The 13,707-nt window shown below is 42.2% G+C and overlaps 1 protein-coding gene across 1 annotated transcript; it reads right to left on the bottom strand.

Annotated features, from left to right (window-relative positions):
* Positions 1 to 821: 821 nt before the first annotated feature.
* Positions 822 to 13,601, bottom strand: LOC131959955 (IgGFc-binding protein-like). The gene is made up of 25 exons (XM_059325168.1): positions 13,591 to 13,601; positions 13,380 to 13,543; positions 13,011 to 13,207; positions 12,534 to 12,923; positions 12,229 to 12,386; positions 11,731 to 12,122; positions 11,362 to 11,558; positions 10,885 to 11,274; positions 10,580 to 10,737; positions 10,082 to 10,473; positions 9,711 to 9,907; positions 9,228 to 9,623; positions 8,838 to 9,121; positions 8,431 to 8,708; positions 6,324 to 6,479; positions 5,972 to 6,091; positions 5,638 to 5,802; positions 5,224 to 5,388; positions 3,908 to 4,015; positions 3,537 to 3,721; positions 2,973 to 3,106; positions 2,232 to 2,483; positions 1,939 to 2,098; positions 1,596 to 1,697; positions 822 to 1,515 (listed from the first exon to the last, which is right to left on the bottom strand). The coding sequence occupies exons 1-25, from the start codon at positions 13,599 to 13,601 to the stop codon at positions 1,507 to 1,509; spliced, it is 5,160 nt and encodes a 1,719-aa protein (XP_059181151.1). The 3' UTR covers positions 822 to 1,506.
* Positions 13,602 to 13,707: the final 106 nt, after the last annotated feature.

Below are 13,707 nucleotides of genomic sequence, written 5' to 3'. Positions count from 1 at the left end.
TTTAGATTTTTCATGATGAACTGGATTAATAATAATTAATAATAATAATTTACTTATTCATTCATTCAGCACTTGGGTCACGGGGGGCTGTAGTCGATCCCAGCTGACATTGGGCGAGAGGCAGAGTACAGCCTGGACAGGTCGCCAGACTATCACAGACACCCCCCATGCTCTCATTCACTCCTATGGGCAATTTAGAGTCACCAATTAAACCTAAGCGCATGTTTTTAGACTGTGGGAGGAAGGCGAAGGACCCGGAGAGAACCCACACTGACACAGGGAGAAGATGCAAACTTAATTCATAATAATTCATGGTTAATTTTACAGGACAGTGTCTAAAACGTACGCTGATATTGCAGTGTTTAAAATTGAGCGGCCTCTTCCCTACTTAATTTTTTCAAATAATGACCAGTGCTGTATCCTTGTTAAACCATATTTAAAACTATGTATGATTAACACACATAAACTGACAAGCCCAACTTTCAATCGATTGTACATTGAAAATGTTTGTTTTTTTACAATGAATAAGCAAACAGATGAAGTGGCAAGCAACACACCTGCAACAGTATTATTGAAAACACTTTCAATTACACTATTTTATTGTTGTTTTTTGCTTTGATGCTATCTTATGTGTCTTGTCTCTGGCATGATTATTGTGTCAGGACATGGCATGGGCTTTTACTTCAGTGTTTAGAAAGATTTATCTTGGGCAGTGTGTTTGCATTCCTTTGTGCAGATATGTTGTTAAGCACCTACAATGACTCACCACATTAAGCATGTGCGTGACAACCAAAGTTTATTAAGCACTAATCTTACATGACAGGCAAAGACTGACTTGTCCAGAAACAAAAACAATACACAGATCATGTAAAACCTTGAAGCACAAGATACACAGGAGACTCTTAGTGCAATCCCAAAGAAAACATAATATTGCAAATGATTTATCAAAATGAAAGGAAAAAAATCATACAGCCTACAACATACTGAAATATCAAGCTGTTAACTTGACATTACATGCTAACTGTCATAGAGCTGGATGAAAGAAATGCACTAAATATTTTTGCATATATGCACATATGCTGCTCCTTGCGATTTCCATTTAATAATGCCTTGGACGGCATCGATTATCTAACCACATCTTTGTTTGGCATGTATTTTGCATTTCTAACATGAACAATATGTATCTGCTCAAATATGCAAACAGTTATTAAGGCCAAATTATGACTTATTGTAAATCTGTATAGTATAGATGAAGTGTTTCACTTAGTTCTTTCTATCTATGTTATGTCTGTGCAGAGGAAATTTCAATACATGAACAAAGCTATAGTTTCAAACAGAAATGCTTAAGGTCTACATAAACCATGATCTTTTCTACATAATGACACTATAGTTTAGGATGGAAAGTAAGCGACATGATTAAGCTATTGTACTTTGAATAAAAATAATATGTTGGTGTATATGTCCATCTGTTTACTGTCGTTGTTGTTGTAGTCATCAAGAAGATGATCATTTTGTCTGCAAGAGAACAACCACAATTATCTATCATAATTATTATCTCTTCATTGTTATGAAGACATAATTAGACATGTACATACCGTGTATTTTCCTGGCATAGCGACCAAAGGTCCAAGTGTGAGCATTACAGAATCATGGTAGGATACATCTCTTTGGACTCTGTTGTGAAAGGGGTCGCAACGCTGCAGAAGAACAACCAATATTAGAGGATTTCATCAATGCACTCTGACGTACAGATAGTGATCACTTAAAGGCTCTACAGCATAAAACAAGGCAAAGGCAGCTCAGCAATAACGTTTATGCTTTTGGTACACAGTATTACAGAGACATACGTATGGTATATGTCTTCAGATGTGACCCAGGCTCCTGCACTGATCAGTTTAACAGTTATAGAAAATAAAAGGATGGATAAATAGTACGTACAGCCGCACAGTTGTTGTATTTCAGAAGACACAAATGGGCCTGGCAGTGCAGGTAGATGGATGGAAATTTGGTAAAGATGAAAATCTCGAAGGAGAATCGGGCCACAGTGGAATTGCCATTCTGAATGATCTCTACTGTGCCATCTGATGGGCTAGGACACCTGGAAGAGATTGGGGAGTTAAAATGTTATCAGTGTAACAGGGTTTAGACATACAAGAGATGAAGCAAAGGCAGAGAGAGATCTCAATTGAATTAATCCATTGTTTAGTGTGAAATCACAATAGCTTATTTACTGTCCAACGATGAGATCCCGGCGGACAGGGTAACTGGCATTGTTGACCGGTGTCGCCCAACAAGAGTCCACAATGGTGGAGATCTGTCGTTCATCGACTCCTTCTGTCCGCACCTCCACATACAACCTCTGGTCAATTTCAATTTCTATGTTACTGCTACTGCTCAGGGGGAACAGGAAGCCAGCATCCTGGAAAGGGATAATCCTCATTTGATAGTGACCCAGTCCTGATGGAAGCTTCTTCTTTGCAATGCTACAAAAAACACACACACAACCAACACAAAATGTGACTACACTTCACGGAAGGAACAATTCAGTGGAAGTGCTGGAAAGTTCTTGTAGGGAACCTTTGACTCAAAAAACTGTTCCCACAAAGAGCAGGGACAACAGCTATGTAGATCAATCTTCAATTAAACATATACAATGGGTTTTTTTCAACCTATTAACACTGTGGAGAAATATTTCAGGAGTATGAATGTTGTCAGCATCAAACGCAGTTTGGAGGGTTAATACTGCAGACATCCTCCCCTGGCTTGCAAATTTGATGCATTTAATGGTGCGATTTAGCAGTGTGTAATACATCAATAGGGATATAGGCATTTATCAAAAGCTTAGTTGCATTTCATGCAGTGTTACATCACAATCAACTGATGTTTACCATAAAAAGAACTTAGATGTACATACTGTAGATAAATGTGCTCTGGCATACATAGTTTTAAGGAGATGCTGTTGTGAGGGTTACCTCTCTATGGGGTTGATGCCTAGATCCATAGAAAGGGCCTGAGTCAGAGGGTATATACAGCAGAAAACCAGCTTAAGGTCTAGGCCTTGGTCGCCCTGGATGGTGTTCTCATAGAGGAAGTGGGTCCCATTGCTCTTGAAGATTTAGATGGATACAACAGTACAATTAGTTTATTACAGATGCTATTCAACCATTTACATCTACAGTCTTCTTCGGTCTGAATGTGAGCGGAGGGCAGCTAAGCGAGCAGTGCACAGACTTTTTGTAAAGGTGGAGGGCTGCCTAATCTTCCACTCCGATATCACTCCGTGATTGTTTGCACCATGAGTTTAAAAAACATGCCTGAGCTAAACCCGGAGTGCGGCCGTGAATTGCACAACCAAAATATTTTCTGTCAAAATTCCACTGTTGTGAGCTCGACAATGGATTTCACAAAGTGGAGTCGGGTGAAATCTGAGTTGAGCTTGGAGCGATATTGAGCAGTGGAGCTGTGCACGGAACGGAAACTGTCACTGCGCCACTTCACTCACATGCTCTGATCTCTACTGATAGCATCGACTGTACCCTTAGAACTGTCCCACACAGCTGGTCGTCATTGTTGAAGTGGAACACCAGTCGTCCGTCCTGGATAGTCCCATTGCAGGAGTCATCTCGGAGATGGAGGGCGCTGGGATGGAAGCCAGCTTCAAACAGCTGGCAGCGTGACAGAGACAAGGTGCCTGAACTATTGGCACAAGTGATCGATGAGTCTAGGAAAAAGATGAAAATAGATTTGGTGTGCAAAATCCTAGGACTGGACCATGGGAAGGTTAATGAACATGCTTTAAAATGCCGTAAGTACAGTAATTATGCACCTGCACTCAGGCCAGGTCTCACTCTTCCTCTGCCCACAAACATTGTTATCTTATAAAATATATTTCAAGAGGAGCACGCACCATAGCTCTCATTGTTGGGCCGAGAATAGTGTTCATCACAGAAGCAGCCGTACACACCATCCTGCTCACCACACCTCTCATACTCTGTGCAGTCCAGCTCTTTACACTCTGGAAGAAGTGGGTAAAAGGATGAGGCAAGTAGTGATGAAACAGAATGAGCAACAAAATAAACTTAGAGCTTGCAGGGTTGGCAGATTGTATTAACTCCGGAGAAAGCACGGTAACAATTTATAATAACCATCTATTATACGCGGTAAATTGATAGTTACACTTTGGTTAATAATTATTTTATTTTTACTAAACTATTTATTAATAGGGATGAGCAAGTATATCATTATCTCCATCTGTTCAACCTAAACTAACTAACTAACTAAATTATTGGTTTCTGTGTCCATACACAGAATGGGTGTGGCTTAACCGGAAGAAGGTGTGGTTTAAACTAGAGACTAACCACAAGGTAATATTTTAAGCCTCAACTTGATATGGGTTGATGCAATGATACGATCATGTTACGAGCATTTACAGAACACAGTTTCAAAAGTGATTTTTAATTCATCAGTGTTCTGAACTCCTCGAGTTAAAAAAACTTCAACTCAGAGCAAAAAAATCACCAAGTGGCATTGCTGTTTTTTACCCTTTGTCCAATTGGATAAGTTGAGAGGTGACAACAACAAGTCTACAATTGGAAAAAAGAGTCATGGAGGAGAGACTAATGGTGGCTGTCACTGGATTCCTGAAGCTGTATGATTTTACTAACCGTGGCTAACAACATTGACGGAAAGCAGCAGGCTTGGAGGCGGATTGGTGTGATCTAAAATTTCTAGTACTAGTTTTCCATCATTTAAACTGTACTAACAATACCTTAGAGTAAAAAGTTAGTCATTTTTGTTACCTAATTTAACGATACTGTAAAGTTAGCTCTTACAACCATCGCCAGGCAAACTGCAATTATCTTAACTCACCTTATTTTGCCTTGTACAGTCAGAAGAGGTGTAAATGCTATCTCTCACTTGCATGTGCTTCCTGTTGTTATGTTATCTGCACAAAAATGCTGTGTGTGAAGGCGAGAAAGGAGCCAGGGTGTGAACTGCTAACTGTTGCAACAATTTATGCCACTTTTCATGTAAACAGTCTAAAGTTAGCCTTTTGCTCCCAGCATTTAAATGATATTGCATCTCCCTTCTCTATGACAGATGGCTTTTCACTCTATGTGCCCGTGTGGCTGTTTGAAACAACTATAAACATATTTGACTTCCCACATGGCTGAACAACACGTCATGTGAACAACTTCTTTTCTAATATAAATAGCCCCTCACTCTCTTTGATGTCCTTGTCTTGCAGCTCCACTTGCTCACACACAGTCTTGGTCAGACCCTCTACAATGGAGCTAATGGCGTTGAAGTCGGCCACGTTGTAGACGTGATTGATGTCAGGGTCTGAGGCGATGGAGTGCAGCTCGTCCTCATTAGCATTATTCACACCTAGGAAAAGATGGGCAAACACATTATTGTTAGTATTATATTTACAACTACTGAAAAACCAAATATAAAGGCTTTTAGCTGAGTAGGTACAGTAAAGTACTCAGTAAGATCAGATCAAAGAAGCATGACTGTCAGGATGTGAATTTTATATTTTTTATTTTATTTTCCTCTCATGCAGTTGCAGAATGTATGTGGTAGTTTACCATTGGCTCTGTTTTCAAATGCAACCTGATTTGTGTCCTCTCTTACCAACAGCAAACAGCTCAACTCCAGCATTGCGCAGGCTCTCCGAAGGAGGTATGACATCGTCGCCGGACTGCCCGTCCGTGATGATGATCCCAATCTTGGGTACCCCCATTCGTGAGCCAGCCTCAGGCTTGAAGCTGTTCTCCATGACATAGGACAACGCAAGGCCTGGAGAGAGACAGTGGGAGAAGGAGAAGAGGGGTAAATGAGGAGAGGGAAAAGGAAGAAGGTCATTTAAGGGGGAGAAAATGAGACAGGGAAATAGTTGGATCTTACCAAACAAAGTAAAGCAGAATAAATAGCAAAACAAACTGGTAGTATCAGTGAGAAGCAGCACCTGTGAGAGTGCCTCCTCCTTTGTATGGCAGATTCTTAATGGCATCAATGACGGCATCTTTTGTGGAGAAAGCATTTAGATGCCACTCTATCCTGGGATCACCACTGTACTGAACCAGACCTGCAATTACACACACACACACACACACACACACAGAGTTTACATATTGCTTATTAGGCCTCTTCAAAATTCAACACCCTCGACAGCTGATACACAAAAATAGTTTTTAAAAAGTGACAAAAATGAGGGGGTACCTGAATAAAGCAATACAAATGTTGACACAAAGATGGGAAGACCATATTGGCCCCATGTTGTGCCCATCTGTTCAAGAGGGAAAGTAACAGGACCCCACCTATCCTTGTCGTATTGATGCCAACATCAAAGGCATTGACCAGATTCTCCAAGAACATGCGCACTAGCCGGAAGTTGAGGCGACCGATACTCCCCGAGCCGTCCACTAGGATCACAATGTCTGCAATGCCCTCAGTGCGGCACACAAACTGGTCAACTAAAAGAAGGAGAGGAGGCAAGCCATCATGAATTTTAAATTGCCACAGACAGAGACAAACAGACAGTATAAATATAATGCTTTTAGTTTGTTGTGAAGGTTTCTCAGCCAGAACTCAGGAAACACAAAATCATGACTCAAGTCTGCAGGCTTCAGGTTGTCCTTATTGAACAAACAGCCAGAAAAAGAACATAGAATTAAAAAAGGATGTAAAATATACATAGACTATTTGCTTTGCATACAGTTCAATTGCAAAAAACAGTACAAAGACAAGCTGAACCGCTTTAACACACATCCGGCATCTCCTATTCTTATCTTGCTCTTAAAAATGTTCAATACATGACGTGAAAACCACATTTTAAAAGCCTCCTTTGAACTCTGTCGTATTTCTTTTCCCAGTAATCCTTCTTTACTCCTCTTCTTGGAACTAATCTGTAAACAAGTTGTTCGAAACAACTTCACTTTTCTTTTGTAATACAGGAAGCCACAACGACTGCCGACTACACAGCAGCCTGTACGTTCTGCGCTTGTGCGAGATGCAACAAGTCTAATGGGTGGCGCTAGTCTCGTGACTGTAATCCAAAACATGAAAACAGGAAATGACGTAACGGAGAAACCATAGCAGTAACCATGGAGATTAAAAACAAAGCGCATGGGGCGTTCCCGGTGGCACACCTGGTAGAGCGCGTACCATAGAGGCATTGTCCTCGTAAGCGGGCGGCCCGGGTTCGAATCCAACTCGGAGCCCTTTCCCGTATGTCTTCCCCTGTCTCCCCATTCACTCTGTCCTATCAATAAAAAATATCTTTAAAAGAACAAAAAAAACAAAAGCGCACAGCTTGTTAATAGTTTTGAGAAGACGTTTTGGACGTTTTGGAAAACAAAGCTTCGCTGCAAAATGGTCGCTCCAGCTGAGCTGATGGTCGCATTTTCTGCTCTTGGACTCCTTTTTGCCCGAAGATAGCAATTAATTAATAGTATCCACCCCTCCCACACACCGCGCTGATTCGCTAGAGCACCGCCAATCAGATCCGCCCATAGCTAGCAGACAGCCAATCAGATGACCCGACGAGTCTACTCTCCCGACGTCCGACAGTCGGGCCAGTGTGTTCCTGGCTTTAAAGGTAAATCTAAATTGAAACCACCCACCTGAAGGTAATAGGGAGGATATGAGTCATTATTATTGTAAAAGCAGGGACACACACACACAAAAGCATACACACACACAAATGCGCACACACACACTAAATAAAGAGCTAAATGCTAATGTAACATTAAAGGCTTAACGTAAAGAAACTGACTAGCTGTTAGCTGACAGAACTTTTATCCTGTGTTGTTAGCTGAGGACTGCAGGAAGAAATGGAAGTACAAGTATGATACTTGTACTCTTAAAAACTACGATACATGTACCGGATATTCTTTTCAGCAAAGTATCTGGCTCAACACCAGTTAATGTTTACTGTTGCTTTTGTTACTGTAATGTAATAGTTTATGGTGCATATTTTATTCATCTTTATACACTCCATAAGTATTTAAAATCAAATTTGCAATCCATCTACAAACTATTTCTAAAACTTTGTTAATGGTTAATAATCAGTTTGTAAACTGTATAAAGATTACTGGGTTTGCTATTATAAAGCTGCAAAAGCTGATTATGCATCAAAATATTTATTTAAATAATGCTCTGAATTGTTTGCAAATTGTTTGGTTATAATTAGTAAATACTTGATATAGTGTAAGAATACAATCTTATTGACAATAAACTGTGTAGATTAACAAAGTATGGCTGTACTAATAAATAAGTATGGATTATTAATGATATTTTTTTAACAGTAAAATAACAATTAATACCCCGTCACCATTTATTTATGATGGTTATTAAAAAGTGTTAAGAGAATCATCATTTTCTCCTTCATTTTCATATCTTTCCATGAGCCCAGTGCAAACTTACCACATTGCAAAGTGGAGCGCCATTCAGAGATGTTTAACCCCAAAATAGAGCATGTTCTCTCATAGGCTGAGACTGTGGTACACAACATATTATTGGCTGGAGTGGAGAGGCACAGGTCATAGACACAGGAGGTGAAAAATGGCTGTGGGTTGGAGTGCAGGTGACAATCACTGAATGGACCGTTACTGTTGGTGATGACACTACAGAGCTCAGAGTATTCCTCCCTAAAGGGACAGTCGTTGGGTCCATCAACAGGCTCATCATCTGTAGATCCACATCTAGGATAGACAATAAGGGTTACACATTTAACAGTTTATTCAAGTTATTCAAACCTTCTCATTCCAGAAATTAACCTTAACATTTGAGATCCCCATCGGAATTAAAGAGGACAGTGTGTCTGTGATTACCCTGGTTGGCTTGTGTTTGACTTCCAGCTGTGTCCGAACTGATTGTCGTTCCGTGCCATTGTGCCATTGGGCAAGACTTTGTCATCTGCAGGATTGTTGTTGAAGTTTCCACACATCCCAGTGACTCTATGTTGACAATGTTGGCCCAATCTGACCAGTAAAGTGCTCTGGCCATCAAACTGGACGATCAAGTCAATGGCATCGACCACTATGTAGCTTCCCTCTCTTACCACCTCAGCTAATGTTCCTACAGTGGTTGGAAGAGACGCTGCATTTCCATTTACCTGGAGGGATGAAAGTGTAGAGAGAGATGGACAAGAGGCTCTTGTTGTTGCCGATGTTGACACAAAAAAAACCCCAGAAAGTTGTTTATGTTGAAATCAGGTATACCTTCACTTTTTTGTTGGGTCCAATCCTGACAGTCACACTCTCTGCCTGATTTGAGAGGTATATGTCCACGGCTGATACAAACGACACACGGTTGTTGCCTCTGTGATTATTAGTGGCTACTACCTGAAACTGTGTGTCACTGTCGCTGTGGCTCACACTCTCAGTGATGATGTAAGAGCATGTGCCCTGGAAATGAGCCAGTGCCCCATCAAAGGTGATGTAGTGTGGGTCCCCCCACACAGTGCAAGTAGACAGATCGTCAAAACAGCCCAGTTGGCCATTTCTGATGGTGCACTGTTGTGTAGGGGAGCAAGAGGCAGCAGAACAGCGCAGGTCACTGGGCGAATAGCATTCACATCGCTGGGTGCAACCCTCTGTCCAGAAGGACTGTCCAGCCTGCAACATAACAGACAAAATAACATGTTGTTAATGAAAATGTTGCTTATAGTAACCTTAGAAAGTATTAATTGGGATGTGACTTACGGTATAGTAGAAGCCGTCATATTGACAGCCACAGCTTTCCACAGGGACACATCTTGTCCCACTCCTGAAGAAACCTTCATCACAGAAACAGCCCTCAGAGCAAACCTGCTCACAGGTGGCATCAGTGCTGCTGGCACAGGTGTGGCCACAGTCTGTACCACACAACTCATAATGACTGTTGGCTGGACAGTCAAGTCCTTGAAGAAAGTGAGGAAAGAAATGGTGGATTGTAGAAGGTTAAACCAGCTTAAGTCGGTTCCACAAATTTGGGAGAAGACAGTTGATGAGGAGGCAAGCAGTGACAACCAAATTAGACTGCTGGTATTACTTTCTATGTAGTTGTGAAATAAGAAATTGACTGTTTGACTTACTGCAGGTAGTGTTTTGTCTCCAAGGGTAGATTCGAACATTAGCAGATTGACAGGCACTGACATATGTTTGAATGGCTCCGCACAGGGAATCAATACCGGCTACACAAACATCGAAAACACAGCTCCTGAAATATGTTGCTGGGTCCACGTGGTTGTGGCAGAAGCTGAGGGGGCCGTCAGCTGCCTGAATCACCTCACAATGGGCTCTGGCTGGAAGCTCATTGGTACACTCTGGGCAGGAGGAGCCACACCCATCACTGCAGGTGTAGTCGCCTTCCACTTTCCAAGCTCTTCCAAACTCATCTGGAGTGCTGACCATCCTTCCAGTTGGGTCGTGGAACTCATCATTTGGGTTGCCATTGAAATTTCCACAAAGTCCACATGTTTTCCCTCTGTATCAATCACAATATCTTGATAGATTGAAGCTGCATGTATGAAATATATATGACAACATCGGTTTTAGAATATAAACAGAAAGAATTCAAACATGGCATTTACCTGTAACTTGAAGGCACAGAGACATACACTGTATACCATCCATCGTACTTGACACTCAGGCCAAAATCAGCACTGAGATACGTGTGAGATCCACTTCCATAGATAGAAACATGACTTCCATTCAAGAGAACAGGTAGGTCTCTAGTTACTCCATTCACCTGTAACATTGGAAAAACAGAAGTTGATAAACAATCGCAGATTTATGTTTGTGTTGCAACCATCTGGTGCTTGAGAAAAATGATATCTGTCTTATCAAGTGTAGATACAATTTCATAGGAAATGTCTGCAATGGTTGTTTAACTCACTTTTACCACACCTTGGCTCTCCCTCGACATATGCACTTCATAGCCCCACACATTTACAAAAACTTCAGCTGTGATTGACACCGTCGAACCTCTCCACGGCTCGTTCTTTGCCTCCACTGAAAAGTTATGGAGCCCATCAGTTTCATTACAAAGGGTCGCCAACACATAACGGCAGGTTCCCTGGAAATCATAGGACTTGTGGTCAAAGGTGATGTAGTGTGGGTCCCCCCACACAGTGCAAGTAGACAGATCGTCAAAACAGCCCAGTTGGCCATTTCTGATGGTGCACTGTTGTGTAGAGGAGCAAGAGGCAGCAGAACAGCGCAGGTCACTGGGCGCATGGCATTCACATCGCTGGGTGCAACCCTCTGTCCAGAAGGACTGTCCAGCCTGCAACATAACAGACAAAATAACATGTTGTTAATGAAAATGTTGCTTATAGTAACCTTAGAAAGTATTAACTGGGATGTGACTTACGTTATAGTAGAAGCCGTCATATTGACAGCCACAGCTTTCCACAGGGACACATCTTGTCCCACTCCTGAAGAAACCTTCATCACAGAAACAGCCCTCAGAGCAAACCTGCTCACAGGTGGCATCAGTGCTGCTGGCACAGGTGTGGCCACAGTCTGTACCACACAACTCATAATGACTGTTGGCTGGACAGTCAAGTCCTTGATAAGTGAGGAAAGAAATGGTGGATTTTAGAAGGTTAAACCAGCTTAAGTCGGTTCCACAAATTTAGGAGAAGACAGTTGATCAGGAGGCAGGCAGTGACAACCAAATTAGACTGCTGGTATTAGTTTCTATGTAGTTGTGAAATAAGAAATTGACTGTTTGACTTACTGCAGGTAGTGTTTTGTCTCCAAGGGTAGATTCGAACATTAGCAGATTGACAGGCACTGACATATGTTTGAATGGCTCCGCACAGGGAATCAATACCGGCTACACAAACATCGAAAACACAGCTCCTGAAATATGTTGCTGGGTCCACGTGGTTGTGGCAGAAGCTGAGGGGGCCGTCAGCTGCCTGAATCACCTCACAATGGGCTCTGGCTGGAAGCTCATTGGTACACTCTGGGCAGGAGGAGCCACACCCATCACTGCAGGTGTAGTCGCCTTCCACTTTCCAAGCTCTTCCAAACTCATCTGGAGTGCTGACCATCCTTCCAGTTGGGTCGTGGAACTCATCATTTGGGTTGCCATTGAAATTTCCACAAAGTCCACATGTTTTCCCTCTGTATCAATCACAATATCTTGATAGATTGAAGCTTCATGTATGAAATATATATGACAACATCGGTTTTAGAATATAAACAGAAAGAATTCAAACATGGCATTTACCTGTAACTTGAAGGCACAGAGACATACACTGTATACCATCCATCGTACTTGACACTCAGGCCAAAATCAGCACTGAGATATGTGTGAGATCCACTTCCATAGATAGAAACATGACTTCCATTCAAGAGAACAGGTAGGTCTCTAGTTACTCCATTCACCTGTAACATTGGAAAAACAGAAGTTGATAAACAATCGCAGATTTATGTTTGTGTTGCAACCATCTGGTGCTTGAGAAAAATGATATCTGTCTTATCAAGTGTAGATACAATTTCATAGGAAATGTCTGCAATGGTTGTTTAACTCACTTTTACCACACCTTGGCTCTCCCTCGACATATGCACTTCATAGCCCCACACATTTACAAAAACTTCAGCTGTGATTGACACCGTCGAACCTCTCCACGGCTCGTTCTTTGCCTCTACTGAAAAGTTATGGAGCCCATCAGTTTCATTACAAAGGGTCGCCAACACATAACGGCAGGTTCCCTGGAAATCATAGGACTTGTGGTCAAAGGTGATGTAGTGTGGGTCCCCCCACACAGTGCAAGTAGACAGATCGTCAAAACAGCCCAGTTGGCCATTTCTGATGGTGCACTGTTGTGTAGAGGAGCAAGAGGCAGCAGAACAGCGCAGGTCACTGGGCGCATGGCATTCACATCGCTGGGTGCAACCCTCTGTCCAGAAGGACTGTCCAGCCTGCAACATTACAGACAAAATAACATGTTGTTAATGAATATGTTGCTTATAGTAACCTTAGAAAGTATTAACTGGGATGTGACTTACGTTATAGTAGAAGCCGTCATATTGACAGCCACAGCTTTCCACAGGGACACATCTTGTCCCACTCCTGAAGAAACCTTCATCACAGAAACAGCCCTCAGAGCAAACCTGCTCACAGGTGGCATCAGTGCTGCTGGCACAGGTGTGGCCACAGTCTGTACCACACAACTCATAATGACTGTTGGCTGGACAGTCAAGTCCTTGATAAGTGAGGAAAGAAATGGTGGATTTTAGAAGGTTAAACCAGCTTAAGTCGGTTCCACAGATTTGGGAGAAGACAGTTGATCAGGAGGCAGGCAATGACAACCAAATTAGACTGCTGGTATTAGCTTCTATGTAGTTGTGAAATAAGAAATTGACTGTTTGACTTACTGCAGGTAGTGTTTTGTCTCCAAGGGTAGATTCGAACATTAGCAGATTGACAGGCACTGACATATGTTTGAATGGCTCCGCACAGGGAATCAATACCGGCTACACAAACATCGAAAACACAGCTCCTGAAATATGTTGCTGGGTCCACGTGGTTGTGGCAGAAGCTGAGGGGGCCGTCAGCTGCCTGAATCACCTCACAATGGGCTCTGGCTGGAAGCTCATTGGTACACTCTGGGCAGGAGGAGCCACACCCATCACTGCAGGTGTAGTCGCCTTCCACTTTCCAAGCTCTTCCAAACTCATCTGGAGTGCTGACCATCCTTCCAGT

Source organism: Centropristis striata, chromosome 21 (genome assembly GCF_030273125.1).
Source record: "Centropristis striata isolate RG_2023a ecotype Rhode Island chromosome 21, C.striata_1.0, whole genome shotgun sequence".
Lineage (NCBI taxonomy): Eukaryota > Metazoa > Chordata > Actinopteri > Perciformes > Serranidae > Centropristis > Centropristis striata.
This window is presented reverse-complemented; position numbering and strand designations above follow the sequence as displayed.

Bases quoted from the DNA above. Each gene is read 5' to 3' on its own strand.
- LOC131959955 (XM_059325168.1), bottom strand. The intron at 10,474-10,579 runs GTAAATGCCATG...TGATTGATACAG, and splicing joins TCTGTGCCTTCAAGTTACAG to AGGGAAAACATGTGGACTTT. The intron at 2,099-2,231 runs GTAAATAAGCTA...AATCTCTTCCAG, and splicing joins CGGGATCTCATCGTTGGACA to GTGTCCTAGCCCATCAGATG.